This window comes from Tiliqua scincoides, chromosome 3 (genome assembly GCF_035046505.1).
Source record: "Tiliqua scincoides isolate rTilSci1 chromosome 3, rTilSci1.hap2, whole genome shotgun sequence".
NCBI classification, from domain to species: domain Eukaryota; kingdom Metazoa; phylum Chordata; class Lepidosauria; order Squamata; family Scincidae; genus Tiliqua; species Tiliqua scincoides.
The window spans coordinates 235,404,310-235,428,288 of record NC_089823.1 but is presented as its reverse complement, the minus strand read 5'-3'; the positions used below and the strand labels follow the sequence as shown (position 1 = coordinate 235,428,288).

General features: G+C 47.3%; 1 protein-coding gene across 1 annotated transcript in view; it reads left to right on the top strand.

Annotated features, from left to right (window-relative positions):
• Positions 1 to 21,482, top strand: part of LOC136645334 (cytochrome P450 2J2-like) — a 32,327-nt gene extending 10,845 nt beyond the window's left edge. The window contains exons 4-9 of the mRNA XM_066621565.1: positions 2,017 to 2,177; positions 4,130 to 4,306; positions 12,855 to 12,996; positions 13,428 to 13,615; positions 14,452 to 14,593; positions 21,286 to 21,482. Coding sequence (XP_066477662.1) covers positions 2,017 to 2,177; positions 4,130 to 4,306; positions 12,855 to 12,996; positions 13,428 to 13,615; positions 14,452 to 14,593; positions 21,286 to 21,482 — 1,007 coding nt within the window. The remainder of the gene's footprint in view (positions 1 to 2,016; positions 2,178 to 4,129; positions 4,307 to 12,854; positions 12,997 to 13,427; positions 13,616 to 14,451; positions 14,594 to 21,285) is intronic.
• Positions 21,483 to 23,979: the final 2,497 nt, after the last annotated feature.

The following is a 23,979-nucleotide window of genomic DNA, read 5'->3' as shown; positions in this document are numbered from 1 at the left end:
CAGCCGAATGGCCTGCGTCCTGTCTCCCCCCTCCCTCCTCCAAGGCGGGGGGCAAAGCGGGGGATTTGGCACGCAGTGTTCCTCTGCTGCACTTTGCCACCCACAGGAGTGCCCAGGCAGCGTGGGGAGGTGGCCGCATGCTCCACCGGCTTCCTCCCTGGTCTTATGACCCAGAAGTCCTCTCCCTGGGTAAGTTGGGGACCTGTGGGAGGAGGGGAACCCCGACAGAAATATTTTCTTTTGTCTGTCCTAACTCTCCCAACACTCAATTTTAGCGCATGTCCCCTGTGTTGTGTGAGAGAGAAAAGAGCATCTCACTCTCCACTCTATTCACCCCCTGCATAATTTTGTATGTCTCAATCATGAACCCTGTCAGGTGCATCTTTGCTAGACTGAAGAGCCCCAAATGCTATAGCCTTTCCTCATAAGGGAGGTGCCCCAGCCCAGTAATCGTTTTGGTTGCTCTCTTTTGCACCTTTTCCATCTCAACTATATCCTTTTTGAGATGTGGCGACCATCACTGGACACTAAGAATGCTTAGGTGATTGTTGTCTTGGGTGCTTCCCGAGGCATCCAGGTGTGGCCTTACCATCGATTTCTACAATGGCGTTATAATTGTATTATTACAATATAATGTTATATTATGTATTATATAATTTTATTATAATAATATTAGCTGTTTTGTTCTCAGTACCTTTTCTAATGATCCCAAGCATAGAATTGGCCTTCTTCACTGCCGCCACACATTGGGTCAACACTTTCATCGGCCTGTCCACCACCACCCCAAGATCTCTCTCCTGATCTGTCACAGACAGCTCAGAACCCATCGGCCCAGGGGTGTCAAACATAAGGCCTGGGGGCCGGATGTGGAATGACAGGAATTTAGAAAGAGAGCATACAATACACACCAATAATTACAATAATAAAAACTAACTCCTAACATTAAACTATCATTCAGCAAAGTCTTACATGAAGAAATCTCAGTCCGTGAGTCGGCCCTGCCATGATCAGGGTCCTTCCAGCTTGGAACGGAGCAGTCAAAGCTCAGGCCCCACAGGCCAGTGAGGAACTAAGGCAAAGGATGTTCCTAACAGGTGACTCTTATACTGGCTTGACCTCCGCAGCCAATCAGAAATCGGAACTAGCCGAACTTTCCAGAGGCAGACATGCACTCAAGCTATGCACTTGTGATGGGTCATCCCTCCCATCCTGAAACCTGCAGCTGGAACAGATTCCCAGTCAAGGTGTCCTTGGCCAATCAAGCCACTCGGGGAACAGCCATCTCTCAGAGACGAGGGCCAGCTGCTCCCACGTCAATCCCTAGAAGCTGGCTCCTGTGGATTGCTCTTAGTTAACAGCTTTCTCACGGCTGCATCTAACTTGCATGGTTTCACACATGTAACATGGCCTCAGGTAGAGGCCTCTACATTTGCTGTGAACTAGTTTTTACTTTTCCCGTGCCAATGACCATTCTGCATTAGCGTGTTCCCAAAGCGTGTTCTGCTCAGGTAAGGAAGGCATGTATTCAGTCATTACCTGACATCCCACCTGTCTTCAGTCACGAAGCTCAGAGTACCTGAAGTTCCCAGGTCCCTTCCTGACCAGACCTAGATCTTAGCTGAGCTTCAGCAAGGCCCAGGCTGTGCAATAGGGCAGAGAGCCTGTGCCTGGCTGCATGAGGCGGGGGCAGGGAAAGCCCATTCCCGCGCAAGTGCACGCAGCTGCACCCTTAAATCAAAATGTACTTAGATTCAATTGGTCCATTAACTCACATACGCTTTAAAGTGCTTATTTTGATTGCTTTCTATCCCATTCTACCATACAGATAAAAAGTCTATAATACATTTTATTTATATCTTTAGTATTCTACAGATTTGGCTATGATGCTGGAGCCTCACGTGAACTGCTTCCAGCTGGGCCCCACAGCTCCTAAGGCCAGCCGTCTCTCCCTCCCCCCTCCCTCCCTCCCCCTCTCTATCTCTCGCCCTATCTCACAACTGATAACTGTATTTGCAGGGCAGCCACTTGACCCCATGTTACCCCTCATTAATTCAACCTGCAATGTGATTTGTACTTTGGCTTTTGGTCATCGCTTTTCTCTTGAAGACAAAGAGTTCCTGAAGTTGATGGAAGCCCTTGAAAGTAGCACAAGATTTATAGGCAGCTTCTTTCATGGTGTGAGTAGCCTTTTCCTTCTCAACTAAGCTAGCCAATTTTGTCTCCCCAATGCCTTTCCTAACCCTTTAACAGTTAAGCGTACTTCTGAAGAAGGTATTCTTAGACTTTACCTGGAGTGCACATTTAACTGAATCACAGCTCAATGGGTGGAATGAGCATTCCGCTGTCACAGCAGCACAAACTCTGTTCCACAGCCAGGCTAGTTGCAGCCACCACTGCAAAGCCTCAGTGGATTCTCTCCTCTGTCACTGCAGAGCCCAGGCTGTGCTGATTCAGGAAGCTGGTAGCAAAGACATGTCATGGGTAGGGTGGGATAGCAGGGGCATAGGTCCAGGAGGACCAATAGGCCAAAAGGAAGCCTAAATAGAGGTAAGTAGAAATATTTTTATTTGCTCCCCCAACTATTGGATGCAGCGCACACCCCATTGGCATGGCTGCATCATCATCAGTGGTGGAGGATAGGATGGGGCCATTCATTAATTGATTCTCTGATGATGGAAATGTCAGAGGGAGGGTGTGATCAGGATTAGAACTGCAATGAGGCAGAGTAATAAACCCCTTTTCCTCCACCCCAGTTCTGTTGCAGTTCATTTCTCGTGGTGTGCAATTTTGAAAAAGAAAAGCACTCGGGGATGTCCTGCATTTAGAGTAATGTCTAGTTTAACATAGAGAGTGACTGGATGGGTATATGTGTGTGTGTGTGTGTGTGTGTGTGTGTGTGTGTGTGTGTGTGTGTGTGAGAGAGAGAGAGAGAGAGAGAGAGATCAGAGTCTATGTCTGGCTTACTTCCTCCTGATGCTCAATGGTCAACAAACCAAATATTGCAAAGATTCTGTCCACCTCCAGTGATCATCCAAAACTGTGGCTTCCAAACTTTAGGAGACCATGGAACGTAGAGGCAAAAATCAGAATTGTTGTGGACTTCAGGCGGTGCTGCAGAGGCCGGTGTGGCACAGCAGTGGGCTTCGCAGCCAGACAAACCCGGAAGAGTTGCCCAGCAGCTGCAGGAGTCTGTGTCTCTCACTTTGCTCAGGGAGCTGGTAACGGAGTGCGACTCCTGCAGCTACCAGCCAGCTGTTCACAGTGCGATGATCGAGCCGTCCAAAGTTTGTGCTGGAACCTGCGCAAGAGCAGCGCAGAACTGGAAATGATCGGTGTGACCCGATTTCTTTCTGTGTGTGTGAGAACTTGCAGGCCAGTCTTCAAGTTCTCACAGACCTCGGGCTAGGAACCACTGCACTAAAAGAAACCAAATCTGGGTAGCTCTAGACATGATTGAGACATACCAAATTATGCACGGGAAGGATAAAGTGGATAGAGAGATGTTCTTTACACTCTCACATAACACCAGAACCAGGGGGCATCCACTAAAATGGAGTGTTGGGAGAGTTAGAACAGACAAAAGAAAATATTTCTTTACTCAGCTTGTGGTTGGCCTGTGGAACTCCTTGCCACAGGATGTGGTGACGGCATCTGGCTTGGATGCCTTTAAAAGGGGATTGGACAAGTTTCTGGAGGAAAAATCCATTATGGGTTACAAGCCATGATGTGTATGTGCAACCTCCTGATTTTAGAAATGGGCTATGTCAGAATGCCAGATGCAAGGGAGGGCACCAGGATGCAGGTCCCTTGTTATCTGGTGTGCTCCCTGGGGCATTTGGTGGGCCGCTGTGAGATACAGGAAGCTGGACTAGATGGGCCTATGGCCTGATCCAGTGGGGCTGTTCTTATGTTCTTATGTAATTTCTCATCATTCAGGGAGGTGAGGAATGCCTGTCACAAGACGCTGTTTCTCAAGTGTTCTCTGAACCGTGATATTGAAGTCAGAACTATTGGGTGGGTATATGAAACAATGCTGTCATAACTAGGGGTGTGTGTGTTATTTGCTTATGAACCCATGTTGCTGAGCTTCCTCATGATGGTAACAGGATGTGCTTCATCTTTCCTATAGCTGTATGAAATATTCCCGTTTGTCATGAAACATCTCCCAGGGCCTCATCAAAAGACATTGCTCTCAGTTGAGATGATACGTTCATTTGTGAGGAAGGAGGTAGAAAGGCACAAGGATCATCACTCTCTGCATGAACCTCGGGATTTCATTGATTTCTATCTCCTTCAGATGGAGAAAGTGAGTACCTGCTTTCTATGTCTTGGAGCACTGCCTGGGGCAACTGGAATCTGGATCTGTGTGGTACACAGGACCTGGTTAGAGATGTAAATGTTACTGAGCCATTGGGGAACAGTGATCATGCTGCGATCCGTTTCGACATGCACATCGGGGGAAGAATACTAGGCAAATCTCTAACAAAAACCCTTGACTTCTGACAGGCGGACTTCCCTCAAATGAGGAGTCTGGTTAGAAGGAGGTTGAAAGGGAAGGTAAAAAGAGTCCAATCTCTCCAGAGTGCATGGAGGCTGCTTAAAACTACAGTAATAGAGGCCCAGCAGATGTGTATACCGCAAAGAAAGAAGCGTTCCACTAAATCCAGGAGGGTGGCTAACGAGCCAGGTTAGAGAGCCTGTGAAGGGCAAGGAAGCTTCCTTCTGTAAATGGAAGTCTTGCCCTAATGAGGAGAATCAAAAGGAACATAAACTGTGGTAAAAGAAATGTAAGAAGGTGATATGGGAAGCCAAGCGAGACTATGAGGAACGCATGGCCAGCAACATTAAGGGGAATAATAAAAGCTTCTTCAAATATGTTAGAGGCAGGAAACCCGCCAGAGAAGCAGTTGGCCCTCTGGATGGTGAGGGAGGGAAAGGGGAGATAAAAGGAGAAATAGAGATGTCAGAGAAATGAGTTCTTTGCATCTGTCTTCACGGCAGAAGACCTCGGGCAGATACCGCTGCCTGACGGCCCCTCCTGACTGAGGAGTTAAATCAGACAGTGGTTAAAAGAGAAAATGTTTCAGACCTCATTGATAAATTAAAGTTCAATAAATCACCAGGCCCTGATGGCATCCACCCAAGAGTTATTAAGGAATTGAAGAATGAAGTTGCAGATCTCTTGACTAGGATATGCAACTTGTCCCTCAAAACAGCCACGGTGCCAGAAGATTGGAGGATAGCAAATGTCACGCCTATCTTTAAAAAGGGAAAGAGGGGGGACCCGGCAAACTATAGGCCGGTTAGCCTAACATCTATACCGGGTAAGATGGTGGAATGCCTCATCAAAGATAGGATCTCAAAACACATAGATGAACAGGCCTTGCTGAGGGAGAATCAGCATGGCTTCTGTAAGGGTAAGTCTTGCCTCACGAAACTTATAGAATTCTTTGAAAAGGTCAACAGGCATGTGGATGTGGGAGAATCCGTGGACACTATATATCTGGACTTTCAGAAGGCGTTCAACACGGTCCCTCACCAAAGGCTACTGAAAAAACTCCACAGTCAGGGACTTAGAGGACAGGTTCTCTCGTGGATTGAGAACTGGTTAAAGGCCAGGAAACAGAGAGTGGGTGTCAATGAGCAATTTTCACAATGGAGAGAAGTGAAAAGCGGTGTGCCCCAAGGATCTGTCCTGGGACCGGTGCTTTTCAACCTCTTCATAAATGACCTAGAGACAGGGTTGAGCAGTGAGGTGGCGAAGTTTGCAGACGACACCAAACGTTTCGGAGTGGTGAAGACCAGAAGTGATTGTGAGGAGTTCCAGAAGGATCTCTCCAAACTGGCAGAATGGGCAGCAAAATGGCAGATGCGCTTCAATGTCAGTAAGTGAAAAGTCATGCACATTGGGGCAAAAAATCAAAACTTTAGATATAGGCTGATGGGTTCTGAGCTGTCTGTGACAGATCATGAGAGAGATCTTGGGGTGGTGGCAGACAGGTCAATGGAAGTGTCAACCCAATGTGCGGCAGCAGTGAAGAAGGCCAATTCTATGCTTGGGATCATTAGGAAGGGTATTGAGAACAAAAAGGCTAATATTATAATGCCGTTGTACAAATCTATGGTAAGGCCACACCTGGAGTATTGTGTCCAATTCTGGTCGCCGCATCTCAAAAAGGATATAGTGGAAATGGAAAAGGTGCAAAAGAGAGCGATTGAGATGACTACTGGGCTGGGGCACCTTCCTTATGAGGAAAGGCTACGGTGTTTGGGCCTCTACAGCCTAGAAAAGAGGCGCATGAGGGGGGACATGATTGAGACATACAAAATTATGCAGGGGATGGACAGAGTGGACAGAGAGATGCTCTTTACACTCTCACATAACACCAGAACCAGGGGACATCCACTAAAATTGAGTGTTGGGAGAGTTAGGACAGACAAAAGAAAATATTTCTTTACTCAGCGTGTGGTTGGTCTGTGGAACTCCTTGCCACAGGATGTGGTGATGGCGTCTAGCCTGGATGCCTTTAAAAGGGGATTGGACAAGTTTCTGGAGGAAAAATTCATTACAGGGTACAAGCCATGATGTGTATGCGCAACCTCCTGATTTTAGAAATGGGTTATGTCAGAATGCCAGATGCAAGGGAGGGCACCAGGATGAGGTCTCCTGTTATCTGGAGGAGGAGGTCTGGTCTAGAGGACCAGAGCCTCCATTTGCCTGAAGAGGTCTGAAGGCAGGAGGTCTGGTCTAGAGGGTAGAGCCTCCATTTGCCTGAAGATTAACATCCACAAGGTCGCCAGTTCGAGGCCACCAGCACCATGCGACCTTGAAGCAGCTGGCAAGCTGCAGCTGAGCTGTTCCATCTGCTCGGAGCGTGGGAGGATGGAGGCCAGAATGTTAAACCAGATCAGAGTGTAACACCTTGAATGTAGTGGTTCTTGAAAGAAAGAACCTTCTTTCAATTTGTAAAAATCCCTGCGTGGATTTAATAAGCCTGCCTATGTAAACCGCCTTGAATAAAGTCTTGAATAAAGACCAAGAAAGGCGGTATATAAATACTGTATATATTATTATATATTATCTGGTGTGCTCCCTGGGGCATTTGGTGGGCCACTGTGAGATACAGGAAGCTGGACTAGATGGGCCTATGGCCTGATCCAGTGGGGCTGTTCTTGTGTTCTTATGATGGGGGCTAACAAACTGTACTGAAATCCAGACAAGACAGAGGTCCTTCTGGTTCAGAAATTCATGACGCAGGTGCTGGCCTACCCTCCTGCTCTGAGTGGTGCTGCACTCCACCTGGAAGAACAGGTGCTCAGTTGGGAGTTCTCCTGAATTCACAGCTGCCCCTGGATGTCCAGGTGTCAACTGTGGCCAGGGTTGCCTTTGCTGAGCTTCAGCTGGTGTGCAAGCTGTGGCCATACCTGCATTAGCCAAGGTGGATCATGCCATGAAATATTAAGATTAGACTATTGTAACTCACTCTGCATCGGGCTGCCATTGATGATGGTTCAGAAGTTGCAATTAGCATAGAATGCAGTGACTTGTGTGGTTGCTGGAGGTCTCTTGTGGCCTCTGTCTTATAGACTTCCCTCCACTTTGGGTTAACAGGACCCTGTTTTTCCAGATCCCCCCCCAAGCTTTGCTTAGAGAACCTATGCCCACTTTAAGCTAATGAGCTCTCCAACAATGGCCTCAGTTCTGCACTACAGCACTGCTGCATCCCACACCAAGGCCTCCACAGGCGAGATTTTTCTCTTTCTCTCTGCAAATTAACCCCTTTAACTTGGTTATTTCTTCTCTTGGGGGTCTTTTCCACATCTTCCCCACATGACCTTCTGAGCTTTTTCAGGGAAAGGATGCCATATTTGATGAGCCTCCCCATATACTGCATCATCTGAAATATGGTCCAAGAAATGCTCAAAGTAGCCCCAACATTCCATAATATGGTTAGGGGTGTTGCCCCTTGTATAGCGAGGTCTAGCACCTCCCATACCTGCCAGAGATACACTTGCCTTGTTTTCCTATTATACGAGGGGAAACTAATCGCCCTGGGCTCACACCCCACTCCTGGTACCAATTTGTTTTGCCAGATTCCTGTTCCGAGCTTTGCCTGAAGAACTTATGCCCATTCTAAGTAATTAGTTCCCCAGCTTAACCACCACTAGCTCTAGCAGTCTGCATAAACTCCCACTGCACCCGGCACCAGCAAAAGGGGTAGCTTGCCTGTGGGGCTGCAGGGTCCCTCCTCCCAGTTCCTGAGGCAACAGTCCTTCCAGGTGCAGTAGCGCCCCTTCAACTTTCCACCATCTAGCAACCTCCGTCCAGGCAAACAGTTCATTAACCGGTTGGGTAGTCAGTTAATCCACAAGTCAGTCCACCAGTTTGTTGTTTGTCAGTTAATCAGTCCAAAACTTCAGTAAGTCATTAGTTAGTCTGTTAGCAGAGCTGTGGGTCAGTTCATAAGTTAACAGCCAGTAAGTCAGTTAGCCAGAGAATCAGTCCAATAAGCAGAGCCATGAGTCAGTCCATGGGTCATCAGGCCAGTACAGGGCTTTTCAAACTGGCGCATTGTGATGCCCCAGCCTGAGGGCCCTGGCCTCTGCCCTCTTAAGGCGTGGTGGCTGCGAGGAGGCAGGGAGGAAGCGGTAAATCGCTCAGGGGACTGCAGGGGCTTGGCTGGACTTACCAGAGCCTCCTGCAGCCTCCCGAGGGTGCGGGGAGCCCTGCGTGAGTGTCTGCAGGGCTCCCCAGGCTTCTAAAAGTAAGTGGAACTACCGGGCTTCACTTCCAGTTTTGTGGAAGTGGAATGCAATCGATGAACTTTCACTTTTGAAGACCTGGGGAGCCCTGAGACACTCGCGCAGGGCTCCCCACACCCCCAGGAGGCTCTGGTAAGTCCAGCCAAGCCCCTGCAGCCCCCTTAGCACCGCCACCTCTGCAAGGACTTACTGGCTCTCATACTCTCCAGAAGAGTTTGAGAACCACTGGGCCAGTAGGTCAGTTAGTCAGAAACTCAGTCCGTTTTGGCCAGCAAGTCTCCTCTCCCTCCTCAACTCTCACTCCTTCTACAACCCATCAGGTGCTCCTTATATCCTGTAATAGCCTGACTGCCTCTACTGGCTGTAGCTGTGCAGCTCACAATCTGCTGAAAGCCCAGGCCTTACATAAGACCATAAGAACAGCCCCGCTGCATCAGGCCATAGTCCCATCTAGTCCAACTTCCTGTATCTCACAGCGGCCCACCAAATGCCCCAGGGAGCACACCAGATAACAAGAGACTCCATCCTGGTGCCCACCCTTGCATCTGACATAGCCCATTTCTAAAATCAGGAGGTTGCACATACACTTCATGGCTTGTAACCCATAATGGACTTTTCCTCCAGAAATTTGTTCAATAATTTTAAAGACATCTAGGCCAGATGCTGTCACCACATCCTGTGGCAAGGAGTTCCACACACCAACCACACACTGAGTAAAGAAATATTTTCTTTCGTTTGTCCTAACTCTCCCAACACTCAATTTTAGTGGATGTCCCCTGATTCTGGTGTTATGTGAGAGTGTAAAGAGCATCTCTCTATCCACTCTGTCCATCCCCTGCATAATTTTGTATGTCTCAATCATGTCCCCCCTCAGGCGCCTCTTTTCTAGGCTGAAGAGGCCCAAACGCTGTAGCCTTTCCTCATAAGGAAGGTGCTCCAGCCCAGTAATCATCTTCGGGCACAATCCTAACCCCTTATGTCAGTTCTTTCCAGCACTAGCATAGCGATGCCAATGGGACATGTGCTACATCCTGCAGTCGGATGTCACTCATGGAGGCCTCCTCAAAGTAAGGGAATGTTTGTTCCCTTACCTCAGAGCTGCATTGCCCTTATGTCAGTACTGGAAAGCACTGACATAAGGGGTTAGGATTGTGTCCTTAGTTGCTCTCTTTTGCACCATTTCCACTATGTCCTTTTTGAGTTATGTGACCAGAACTGGACGCAATACTCCAGGTGTGGCCTTACCATCGATTTGTACAACAGCATTATAATATTAGCCGTTTTGGTCTCAATACCTTTTCTAATGATCCCAAGCATAGAATTGGCCTTCTTTGCTGCCACCGCACATTGGGTTGACACTTTTGATATGTGCAGAACTTGGGCTCAGTCGACTGCTGGAAATTGGCCTGAGGGGATCGTAGCCTATACCCTTTCATGAGCCAATAGACAGTCAGTCTGAGTTTGTCTGAGGAGGACCAAAAGGAAAACTGCTGCAGGAGAGAAGGCTGCAGTACCAGTAGGGGGAAGGTAGAGGCTGCTGTGTGCAGAGGCCTATAAAAGGGGCTGCAGAAGCAAAGAGTGGAAGGACCACCATGGAAGCTTGGGAGAGACCAAGCTAGAGAAGGAGCTGAGGAGAGAGCTGCAGGAAGAAGCCCTTGGGAGCCTCTGAGAATCAGGGAACAACCATCCAGCCTTTGCCTCAAGTCCTGCTGCCTAGTGCCTGCCTGCCTGCCTGCCTCAGGTTCACTCAGTTGGAGAGATTTGGAACAAGGTGGTTTTTATTTGGTTCAAGTTCCATTCCTCCGAATAAAAGCCTTAAACTCAGTTTGGTGTCAGTGGTCTCTTTCGATCCTGCATAACACTTTCATCAACCCGTCCACCACCACTCCAAGATCTCTCTCCTGATCTGTCACAGAGACCTCAGAACCCATCAGCCTATATGTGAAGTTTTCATTTTTTGCCCCAATGCGCATGACTTTACACTTACTGACATTGAAGCGCATCTGCCATTTTGCTGCCCATTCTGCCAGTCTGGAGAGATCCTTCTGGAGCTCCTCACAATCACTTCTGGTCTTCACCACTTGGAAAAGTTTGGTGACATCTGCAAACTTAGCCACCTCACTGCTCAACCCTGTCTCCAGGTCATTTATGAAGAGGTTGAAGAGCACTGGTCCAAGGACAGATCCTTGGGGCACACCGCTTTTCACCTCTCTCCATCGTGAAAACTGCCCATTGACACCCACTCTCTGTTTCCTGGGCTCCAACCAGTTCTCAATCCATGAGAGAACCTGCCCTCTAATTCCCTTAGTTTTCTCAGTAGACTTTGGTGAGGGACCATGTTGATGCCTTCTGAATGTACAGATATGTAATGTCCAAGGTTTCTCCCGCAGCCACATGTCTGTTGACCTTTTCAAAGAATTCTATAAGGTTCATGAGGCAAGACTTCTTAAGAAGTCAGGCTGATTCTCCCTCAGCAAGGCCTGTTCGTCTCTGTGTTTTGAGATTCTGTCTTTGATGAGGCATTCCACTATCTTACCCGGTATAGATGTTAGGCCTATAGTTTCCCGGGTCCCCTCTCCTTCTCTTTTTAAAGATCGGTGTGACATTTGCTATCCTCCGATCCTCTGGCACCATAGTCGTTTTGAGGGACAAGTTGCATATTTTAATCAAGAGATCGGCAACTTCATTCTTCAGTTCCTTAATAACTCTTGGGTGGATGCCACCTGGGTCCGGTGACTTATTGAACTTTAATTTGTCAATTAGGTCTGAAACATCTTCCGTTTTAACCTCTGTCCGACTTAATTCCTTGGTCAGAAGGGGCCATTGGGGCAGCAGTATCTGCCCAACGTCTTCTGCCATGAAGACAGATGCAAAGAACTCATTTAATTTCTCTGCCATCTGCAATTTCCTTTTATCTCCCCTTTCCCTCCCTCACCGTCTAATGGGCCAACCACTTCTCTGGCAGGTTTCCTGCTTCTATCATATTTGAAGAAGATTTTATTGTTCCCCTTAGTGCTGCTGGCCATGAGTTCCTCATAGTCTCTCCAGGCCTCCCGTATCACCATCTTACATTTCTTTTGTCACAGTTTATGTTCTTTTTTATTCTCCTCATTAGGGCAAGACTTCCATTCATGGAAGGAAGCTTCCTTGCCCTTTACGGCCTCTCTAACTTGGCTGGTTAGTCATGCGGGCACCCTCCTGGACTTAGTGGAGCCCTTCTTCCTTTGCGGTATACACTTCTGCTGGGCCTCTGTTACTGTTGTTTTAAACAGCCTCCATGCATTCTGGAGAGATTGGACTCTTATTACCTTCCTTTTCAACCTCCTTCTAACCAGTTCGCTCATTGGAAGTTAAAAGTTTTTGTGACATATTTGCCTGGTATTCTGTCGAAATGGATTGCAGCATGGTCGCTGTTTCCCAATGGCTCAGTAACACTTACATCTCTAACCAGGTCATGAGTATCAGACAGTATTAAATCCAGAGTGACCTGTCCTCTGGTGGGCTCCATGACTAGCTGCTCTAAGGCACAGTCATTCAGCATGTCAAGAAATCTGGTCTCTTTTTCGTGACCAGAACACAAATTGATCCTTAACCCTGTATTCCTTAACCCTGTATTCCCCAGAGCAGAGGGCCACTGCTGACATCTCATCTTATCTCCTTGCCAGATCTTCAAAACAGACCCTCTTTAGAGGTCTTCTGGAAAGACCTAAACACTTTCCTCTTCCAAAAAGCCAAAAAACCTTCTGCCCTCATGAACTCAATAGTTGTATTATTATTGATTGAAGGTTGTATTATTGTAGCTATTTTACTACTAGTTGATTTTAATATAGTGTATGTGTAGGTGGTTGTGTTCATGTGTGTCTATAGTGTTTTAATATATATTTTAATATTATTACAAGCTGCCTTGTGTGCCCTTTGGGAAAAAGGTGGGATAAAAACCAAATAAATTAATGTGCGAATATTGCTCATCTGATAAGCCATAATTCCTGCTCTGATTGAACAACATAATTTGGAGGGCCATCAGCAGAGTTCTATAGGCATCAATTGCGTAATATTGGCATTCCGTCCTTTTCCTAATTTGTCAATTACAGAACAAGGATGACCCTGACTCCACCTTTGATGATGAGAATCTGTCCCAGTCTATTTTGGACCTCTTTGCTGCGGGGACAGACACCACTGCTAGTACTCTGCAATGGGCACTGCTTCTCATGGCATCTCATCCAGATATCCAAGGTGAGATACACTTCTGCAATGAGATGGTCCCTGCTTTTGGCTGGGGAGGGATGGCTAGACCACTGATTTTCTGGGCTCAGCGTCCTTGGGTCAAGCCCTGGGGCAAGTGGACAGATTTCCCTTACCCTCAGGAGGCCTCCAGCAGCTAAAAATTCCTGCGGGATGCAACTGCATCACCACATGGGGAGTTAGATAAGATTGGGCTATCCGTCTGTTAAGACATTGCTTATTTTCAGCGAACTGCCTGCATGCATGAAGGAATAAAGATGCCAGGATTCTCCTTCCTGCCTCTAGTTCAACAGGGGTTCAGGTTTCTTTAGAACTAAATGGAATACTTTAAAATGGAATAGATGTCCCTCAATAATTGCCTAACTTTTTTGAGATGAATGTGGTGCCCAAACTAAAATGTCGCTTCCCACCATTTTCCTTAGATAAGGTCCACAAGGAGATAGAAGACGTTTTTGGTTCCTCTCAAATAATCCACTATCGTGATAGGAAGAAACTGCCCTACACCAACGCTGTGATTCATGAGGTTATGCGTTCCAAATATGTCTTCTTATTTGGGGTCCCCAGACGGACTACAGAGGATGTGAACATGCCTGGATGTTTCATTCCCAAGGTACTGACTAGTGTGGCTTCACTTCTGTATCCCAAGAGCAATGGACATCACAGGATAGAACTTCAACAGATGCTTGCGGACAGGAGCTTCCTGTGCAGTGCATCTCCTAGAGGGCAGGAAGTTCCTGTTTCTTTTCTCCTGAAGGCACTGCACTGTACAGGGCTTACCGGATCCTTCCCTCTTGTAGCCTGCGCTATCTATTTATCTAAAAGTTTCTGTGTGGCTTTTTTGGTGTTCAAATCAGTTCACAACATAAAATGTAATAAAGTACAATAATAAAACTTTTAAATAAACACCTTAAAAACAATTAAAGCAATACAGGTGCATGAAAAATGTAAAAGAAAAGCAACAAAAGCATAAAAAACAGCAACAAAAGATGTGTGAGTTAAAAAGGGGTCCCTAAAAGTTCCCTCCCACCTCAAACACCAAGTGGAATAGTATTTTTTATAAACAGGGTTACCCAAACCCCAGCCTGGGGACAATTTGCAGCCCTCAGGGGCCCCCAAGTATACCCCCTGGGAGCCCCCAGTCCCCAATGAGCCTCTGGGCCACCGGAGACTTGCTGGAGTCCTTGCTGTCTCAACACAACTGCTCTCAGCCCGACGGCCAACTGTTTGACCTCTCACATGTGGGCCATGGGCCAAGGCTCCCTCTGCTGCTTGAGGTTTCATGTCTGTGAACAACAAAGGAAAGGGCGGCGTTGCTTTGCACAAGGCCTTTTATAGGCCTTGAACTATTGCGAGACCTTCATTCATTCATATCAGTTCCATCTCTAATATAGTCAATTATGTAAATTTATGTAAACTTATTCTGAGTCAGCTGTTTCTTCCTTGCAGGGAACCACTGTTGTTCCAGACTTGCATTCTGTTCTTCTTGATCCCAAGGAATGGGAGACCCCTGATGAGTTCAACCCACATCATTTTTTGGACAAAGACGGACATTTTGTGGAAAAAGAAGTATTTCTGCCATTTGGTGCAGGTAACCAATGAAGGCCAAACTGCCTTGTGATTGACAGTCATGTTTTTGAAGTTGTTTTGGGGAGAAAAAAATAATCCACTCATTTCTGTGCTTTGGAAAATAGTTAGATGTTATTATTAAGAATATTTATATACTGCTTTTCCGCCAAATGCATTTGCAAGTGGTTTATGTAGCAAAATAAACAGTTCCCCTGCCCCAAAGGGCTCACAATCTAAAACATACAGAACAAGCACCAGCAAACAGCCTCTAGAAGGGATGCTATGTACGGGTGGACAGTTGCTCGCCCTCTGCTCAGCAGGAGAGAACACACTTTGAAAGGTGCCTCTTTGCCCAGGTAGCAAGAGGGGCAGTCACTGAATTTCCTCACTCCCGTGAAAAATGGGAACTCTTTCAATATTCCAAGGTGTTGCCAATCCACGGAAAAAAGTTTTCAACCTCCCTGAACTTGGGGATAAGGAGAAAGTCATTTCTTTTTCCCCAAACAATCATGAGGATCCAAAACCACAATACTAAATGCACCTTCTGGGGCAGAGAGGAACGGGTTTGGTGCCTGTTCTCCCATGCTTGTCTGTTCCTTGGCGATGGCAAGTGCAGCCAGAAGAAGAGTGAGGAAAAGCAGCCCTGAACCCTCCTGGAAGACAGCATCTTTCACAGTAGTGAGTATAGTGTTACTAGTGATCAAAACACTCCAGGGAAACCAGAACGTGGTCTATATCTTCTCTCCAAAGAGCTGTGCTGCCTTCAGGACTCCAAATGCCTAAGCTGCGTTGTTTGCATCTGAGCTGGTCCACTAGAGGTATGTTAGTTGTGACCCTTTGCCAAGGCACATCAGCCTAGAAATTACCATGACATATAAAGTATGGATCCTGGATCACTGCCTTGTCGTGGCAAAGGGGCTCGAGTAGCTCAATGAGGCTATGAGCAATGCTGTGTAGGGACACCCATGATGGACAGGTCACAGCGGAGAGCTCTGACTAAACGGGATCCACTGGAGAAGGAAATGGCAACCCACTCCAGTATCCTTGCCAAGAAAACCCAAAGAAATTCAGTATCTAAAGGCTAACAGATACGACGCCAGAAGGTGAGCCTCTCAGGTCGAAAAGCGTCCAATATGCTACTGGGGAAGAGCGGAGGACATTTACAAGTACCCCCGAAGGATTGAAGGAGCTGGATGAAAACTGAAAGGTCGCTCAGCTGCAGATGTGTTTGGAAGTGAAAGGAGAGTCTGATGCTGTAAAGATCAACACGGCCTAGGAAGCTGGAACATGAGATCTATGAATCAAGATAACCTGGATGTGATCAAACATGACGTGGCAAGTCTGAACATCGACATCTTGGGAATTAGTGAACTAAAATGGACAGGAATGGGCAAATTTAATTCAGATGAACATGATATTTACTACTGTGAACAAGAGTCCCATAGAAGAAATGGAGTAGCCCTCACTGGGAACAAAAGAGTGGGAAAAGCAGTACTGGGGTACAATCTCAGAAACAACAGAATGATTTTCGTTCGAATTCACGGCAAATCCTTTAACCTCACAGTAATTCAAGTCTACGCACCAACTACTGATGCTGAAGAGGATGAAGTTAAACAATTTTATGAAGACTTAGAGCACCTTCTAGAACTAACACTAGCCGCCCTGGGTCCCGTTAGGGAGAAGGGCGGGATAAAAATAAAGTATTATTATTATTATTATTAATAACACTAAAAAAAATGTCCTCCTTATTATAGGGGATTGGAATGCTAAAGTAGGAAGTCAAGAGGTAACAGGAATAACAGGCAAGTTTGGCCTTGGAGCACAAAATGAAGCAAAGTCTAACAAAGTTTTGTCAGCATGTCACCACAGTGGTCATAACAAACATCCTTTTCCTACAACCCAAGCGGCAACTCTACACATGGATATCACCAGATGGTCTACACTGAAATCAGACTGATTATGTTCTGCAGCCAAAGATGGAGAACCTTTACAGTCAGTAAAAACAAGACCTGGAGCAGACTGTGGATCAGATCATGAGCTTCTCATTGCAAAATTCAGGCTTAAACTGAAGAAAGTAGGAAAAACATGAGGCCATTCAGGTATGACCTAAACCATATTCCACATGAATACACAATAGAGGTGATGAATAGATTTAGGGCACAATCCTAACCCCTTATGTCACTGCTTTCCAGCACATGTGCTGCATCCTGCAGTTGGGTGTCACTCACAGAGGCCTCCTCAAAGTAAGGGAATGTTTATTCCCTTACCTCAGAGCTGCATTGCCCTTATGCCAGTGTTGGAAAGCACTGACATAAAGGGTTAGGATTGCGCCCTTAAAGGTTTAGATTTGAGAGACAGAGTGCCTGAAGAACTGTGGACGGAGGCTCGCAACTTTGTTCAGGAGGTGGCAACTGGAACCATCCCTAAGGAGAAGTCATGTAAGAAGGCAAAACGGCTGTCTGAAGAAACTTACAAATTGCTGCGGAAGGAAGGAAAGCAGAAGGCCAGGGAGAAAGGGAAAGATCTACCCAACTGAATGCAGATTTCCAGAGAATAGCAAGGAGAGATGGGAAGGCCTTCTTAAACAAGCAATGCAGAGAAACAGAGGAAAACAATAGAAGGGGAAGGACTAGAGAGCTCTTCAAGAATATTGGAGATATCAAAGGAACATTCCATAAAGATGGGCATGATAAAGGACAAGAATTGCAGGGATCTAATGGAAGAAGACAAGATTAAGAAGAGGTGGCAAGAATACACAGAGGAACTCTACAAGGAAGATCTTAATGTCCCTGATAACCACGATGGTGTGATCGCTGAACTTCAGCCAGACATCCTGGACTGCGAAGTCAAGTAGGCCGTCGGAAGCATCGCTAACAACAAAGCTAGTACTCCAGCTGAGCTCCTTAAAAGTTTAAAAGATGATGTAGTCAAAGTCCTGCACTCAACATGCCAGCAAATTTGGAAAGCTCCACAGTGACCTCAGGATTGGAAAAGATCAGTTTATGTTCCAATCTCAAAGAAAGGAAATGCCAAAGAATGTCCAAACCACCGCACAATTGTGCTTACATCCCATGCTAGCAGGGCTATGCTCAAAATCCTACAAGCCAGGCTTCAGCAGGATCTGAACAGGGAACTATAGAAGTACAGACCGGTTTTCGAAGAGGCAGAAGAACGAGAGATCAAATTGCCAACATTTGCTGGATTACGGAGAAAGCAAGGCAGTTCCAGAAAAACATCTACTTCTGCTTCATTGAGTGTGCTGAAGCCTTTGACTGTGTGGATCACAACAAATTGTGGCATGTTCTTAAAAAGACTGGAGTACCAGACCACCTTATCTGTCTCCTGAGAAATCTGTATGCTGGTCAAGAGGCAACAGTTAGAACCGGATATGGAACAACTGATGTTTAAAACTGGGAAAGGAGTACGACAAGGCGGTATGTTGTCACCCTGTTTACTTAACTTGCATGCAGAGTGCATCATGCAAAAGGCTGGGCTGGATGAATCACAAGCAGGAGCTAAGATCACCGGGAGAAATATCAATAACCTCAGATATGCAGATGATTCCAGTCTAAAGGCAGAAAGTGAGGAACATCTAAAGAACCTCTTGCTGAGGATGAAGGAGGAAAGTGCAAAAGGGCAAGAGGTCTGGTCTAGAGCGCAGGAGGTCTGGTTTAGAGGGTGGAGCCTCTTTTAGCTCAAAGATAACATCTGAAGGTTGCCAGTTCGAGGCCATCGGCAGCTCCATGAATGGTGAGACCTTGAAGCAGCCGACAAGCTGAGCTGAGTTATTCCACCTGCTCACTGGTGTGAGTGAAGAAGCATCTTGGCTGCCCTTCAAGTGAGAGATGAAGGAGATGCTTGTCAGCCAGTGTGGGAGGCAACTGGGGGCCAAACTGATACCAGACTGTGAAAGATTCATCTGAAATGTTGTGCAGTTCTTGAAAGACAGAACCTTTCTGTGATTGTAAAAATCCCCTCGCGGGTTTAGAGATAGCCTGCCTATGTGAACCGCCTTGAATAAAGTCAGAGGAGTAATCCAATGACCAGAAGGCAGTATAGAAATACCAGTGTTATTATTATTCACATGAAATGACAACACAGCTGATAATGATTGTATAAACACAAAAAACACAACATTTATCAGCTGGTAAATCCTCATCCACATGGACATCTGCCTGACATCTAGGTGTAGATGAGGTACTGATGAAGGATGGACGCTGTGCCAGTTATGGCGGTCTCCTGTAATTTGACTGGTGTTATTGCCGGGACATCCAGTTGTGCAAAGTACTCATTAAATTGTGTTGAGATTGTCCCTAGTGCACCAATTGCTGTTGGCAGTACTTTTACTTGCTTCATCCAGATATGTGTCAATTCTGTGCACAGGTCGCGGTATTTGGATACTTTCTCTTGTTCTTCCTCCAAAATTCGCAAGTCGCCAGGAATGGCGACATCGATGATCAACATGCCCTTGGCTTCTATGATGGTAATATCTGGAGTATTGGCCTCCACGTGTCTGTCAGTCTGTTTCCGAAAGTCGGAATTGAAATTCCAAAAGTCAATTATTAATTATTATTATTATTATTATTATAAAAATATGGCTTGAAACTTAACATTAAAAAAACGAAGATCATGGCATCCAGTCCCATCACCTCAAATAGCAAATAGAAGGGTAAGAAATGGAAGCCATGATAGAGTTTTATCTTCTTGGGCTCCAGGATCACTGCAGATGGTGACTGTAGCCAGGAAATTAGCCATGCTTTTGGGGAGAAGAGCTATGGGAAGCCTAGACAACTTAGTGAAAAGCTGACACATCACCTTGTTGACAAAGGTCCATATAGTCAAAGCTATGGTTTTCTCAATGGTAATGTATGGCTGTGAGAGCTGTACCATAAGGAGGGCTGGGCAGCTGTAATGTCCATAGCAGATGAAGACCCCGCCATCTGGTGAGTGACCAAATGCGGGGGGCTTTCCCTGTTGATGACGGGCAGTCGTTGGTGGAGAGAAGGACGGGAGACAGACTCGGTTGCTTTGCACAGTCGGTTTACTTGAGTCAGACTTTGACATTCATGGGGCCTGTTACATCACAGGCCCTTTTGGCTTACATAGATTTTGTTAGCTCTCAAACCAGAGACAAAGCTAACAAGTTGGTTCATGGAAAGTTGCAGGCAGCTGAGTCACACTGAGTCAGCAGAATTACACTGCACCTGTGCCTGCCTCACCCTAGTTAACTGAGCAGAATCTGATTGGGTGCTCGGACTACTTAAGCCTCAGTCTGCAGCTCCACCACTGCAGTAGGTGTTAAACTGGGAAACTGTTGCCGGAGACTTTGACGAACGAATAACTGTTTATGTATATGGTGTAAATGACCTTGGACTGACTGACTGTGATTTGTGGATACTGACTTGAATAAGGTAACGCTGGACTGCTGTACTCTACGTGTATGACCTGGACTGTTTTTTGACTACTCTGTGTGTGCAACTCCTTGCTCAAATATACAACAGCTAATTCAAAGACTCTGCTGGTTTTTGTACACCCTGCTCTACCCTGGGACACCCTCTGGCCATCTCTCTGGCACTGCTGATGCCTGGGGAGGAGTGGCCTCTCCCTAGGCTGCCCAGGCTTCTTATGAAGCCTGTGTCTGGCTTAACCAGCCCCACCCTTTCTGGCCACATGGCTGTTTGAGGCTCCCAGGAGGCCATGGGCCCTACTCCCCAGGAGATGCCCTGCCTGGGGGCCCAGTCCTGGCAGTACTTGTGACTTACCCCCAAGGAGGCCCCTACCTGTGAGGAGACCCTGGCCATCAGGGCTGGGCCCAGGTGACAGCAGCGAAGAAAAGACGTTTTCAAATAATGGTGTTGGAGAAGACTTTTGAGAGTCCCCTGGACTGCAAGGAGATCAAATCCTACAGGAAATCAACCCTGACTGTTCATTGGAAGGGCAGATGCTGAAGCTGAAATACAGTGGTTATCTTATGAGAAGAGAGGACTCTTTAGAAAAGATCTTGATGTTGGGAAAAATTTAAGCCAAAAGGAGAAGGCGAAGGGGATGGCAGAGGATGAGATGGTTAGACAGTGTCACCAAGGAAATGAACATGAATTGGGACAGACTCTAGAAGTTAGTGGCAGACAGGAAGGCCTGGCGTGCTGTGGTCCATGAGATCATGAAGAGTTGGACACAGCTTAATGACAACGACAACAATTAAGTAATAATTATAGCAGAATTGCTGCCTTGGCCCACCAACCCAAATTCCCTCCTCAGAGTCCAATCTAGTTGACAAATGGGGTATCTCTGTTGGAGACTGAGAGTCCATTCCCACCCCCACCCCACCCCACCCCCCATGATGTAGCATGCAGCTGCACTACGAAGGAACCACTTCATTATACTCTGGGACGGGCCATTCAGGACACCTGCAAGAGGTAAGGAAAAAGACTGTTTCTTTGCTCTCTGTGGGCCTCCTGCTGGCCTATGGTTCTCCTGTAATTCCCCTGCCCTCCCTGTCCTGTCCATGACACACCCCATTGCCAACGTACCAGTCCTGAGGCTGATGTGGTGCAGGGTCTCCAGCAGCGTGGCTGCAGAGCCACAGTCAGTTTGCAGCAGTGGTGGTGCTGTGTGCTGCCTACCATCACTGTGCCTTTTGCGACAGTGGGATGTTCATCCTGCAGTTGGAACAGCTATTACTCAGACGATGTTTTTCTCTTGTTTCCTCCTCAGGGCTGCGTGCATGTGTGGGGGAGCAAATCGCATGGATTGAGATCTTTATCTTCTTCACCAGCCTGCTGAGGGCATTCACCTTCCGCCCACCAGAAGGAGTGAAAGAACTCAACCAAGAGCCTGTAGTAGGGTTGACGACACATCCACATCCTTACAAGCTCTGTGCTATTCCTGTTTGCGGTACTACAAATTATTAAAAGAATTAGAGTCGCTCACTTGCTACTTTCTCCTTTACATTCTGCCTTGATGTGCTCCATTGATCCTATGCTAGAAGTTCTCCACTCCAGCAGAACTTGAAGCTGATCTACTATTTTATCAGTAGCCACATCTCTCCCTATCAAAGCAAACTCAGCTCTTCTGTGCCTGTTGGTTTGCTTAAAATGAAACACTAAAACGGGGCCACCTAATAATCAAGGGAGGGTTCTGGGTAGTTGCTGGACTCCAGGCATTTTCAGAGTTCCGAAACCTAAAAAAATATACCCCAAGGGGGCAGGATGTCCCAGAATGATTCCGGCGGCCAGCACATGCCTGGCTCATGGCTGACACACATGCCTAGAGAGACACACATATAGGCAGAGTAAGGGTCTCCCAACGTTTCCCTTTCGTTTCCCCATAAAATTGGGCTGAAAGAGGGGGATGCCTGTATCACACCCCTGAAAGACTCATCCTCATATCTCTTGGATTCTCTGAGCTTCTCCAGGGCAGCTACATGGGCTCAGGGCATTCTAGTCAGTCCCGTGGACCCTGCTTTTCTCCTTTCCCTGACTTGTTCCACTTGCAGCAGGGGCGTCTCACTGACCCCAGTCAGACGGGGCAGTCAGGGCTCCCTCAGGTTTCAGAGGGTGTCATGGGGAGGATGTCGACTCACCCCAGTCGTCCTCTACCAGCCTGGGCATTTCCTTCACGGAGGAACTGGGCTGCTTCCCCCCTCCCCCGAAGCAGCTGTCTCCAGCCTTCTCATCACAGGCCTGCTTTGAACAAAATAGGAGTCCTCTGATTCTACCACTTCCTGGGCATGGCCCTGGTTCCCCCTCCCAGGTAGACTACAAAGATCACCCAGTTGCACTCTGCCTGTGCTGGTACTTTCTCGCTCCTGTGTCTCAGGATGACTGAGCCATTCCCTTCCCCAACTGTTGGGCTCCCTTCCTCCTCCCACCCACCTTCCCTTACTATGCCAGGTACCAAAATGAGCCTCTCATCTCCGGCTTAGGAAACTTTTGTGGCAGCCTGTGGAGCTCCTGTGTTCCCTACTGGGAGACAAACTCTCTTGGCATGAACAGGCAGGATGTTGTAGGATTCTTGCTGGATAGGGGCCTGTAGAGTTGGCTGTCAAATACTGGCAGGTGCAGTAGGGATTTGCAATCTCCCTCCCTAAAAGGAGAAGCTGGAACGGCATGGCAGGAAGACTAAAAACACTCTGGCACACCCTGCTTCACTCCAGCTGGTGAACGTGAAAGCACAGAGCACCTTTGCAGTCATCAGCTGGAGTGAAGCGGGCCATCTGGGGGAGATCTTGCCAGGTTGGGTGGCCCAGCATGCTCTGCTCTCAGGCAGGCAACAAGCAAAGGTGCAGATCATCTGCTTGAGGGTGGGGCATGCTGGGCAAGGGAGGACTAGTCAGGCCAATAGGCCTTGCAGGATCCCCCCAGCATGCACCATCATCCAGCAGATGATGAGCTAAGCTGCAGTGAAGCTTGTTGTCTGCTGGAGTGAGTGGCAATGCAGCCGCCTAGGTGGGGAATGGGGGGGAGCTGCACACCACTTGGGGAACACCAACACATCACTCGGGGGGCTGCACGCATGTTGGACCACGCTGATCACTCGGGCTCTCAGTCCTCTGAAGCCACTGGGACAATCAGTCTCAGGCCCTCAGTCCTGGATGCCACCAGGCTGTCAGCCCCCTTGTTTTGGTACCACCTTTTTTCTCTCTTTCTGTGTTCTTAGAGTAAAACTCCCTCTTGAGTCTGAGAGAACCGTGTCTGGGTGTGTCCTTTCAGATCCTTCTGCCAAGCCGGCATATCAATAGAAAGGCATATCAACACAAACCATCTAGTTTGGCTTCTTCTTTGCCTGGCTTTGGCTTACAATAGGACTTACTTCTGAGTAGACACAGATAGAATTGTGTGTTAAACAATCTTGTAGGTGAAGTTGCACAATAAGATGCTTGTCCCAGCAGTCCTGAAAAAAACTCGCTTTATTGAGGGCAAATCACTTTTGCTTGGCAAATCCTCCTGTCCTATTCCCCCCCCCTTTGCCGGCCAAAAATACAGTTTACTCACATACTCTGAAGCCTCCTCTGCACTCCTTTGAACAGTCTCCAGCTTCTGAACATGGCTCGATGGATCTTCTCCCACAAGTCTTCTCTGACGCACCCACACGTCTCCTGTGCCATGGCAGTATGTCCTGCCAATCAAACGACACTCCAGGCAGGAGGCGACAGGCTCTCCATAAGCTTGCGTCTCTTTCCAGGGGCAGATCGCTCAGGCTGTTCTACTGACGGGAGAATCTGCAGCCTCCAAGGATCACATTCTGTCTCTCCTACAGTCTTAGCAGATTCCCAGAAAAACCCCTTAATCTCTGACAGGAAGGGTCTAACCACCTTGCTGTATAAGGTGCTCCGCAGCCGTTTCACGTACCCCCTTCAGTGGGTGAAAAAAAGGAAAGATGGATTTGCGAGGAGTTTCATCTGGGAGA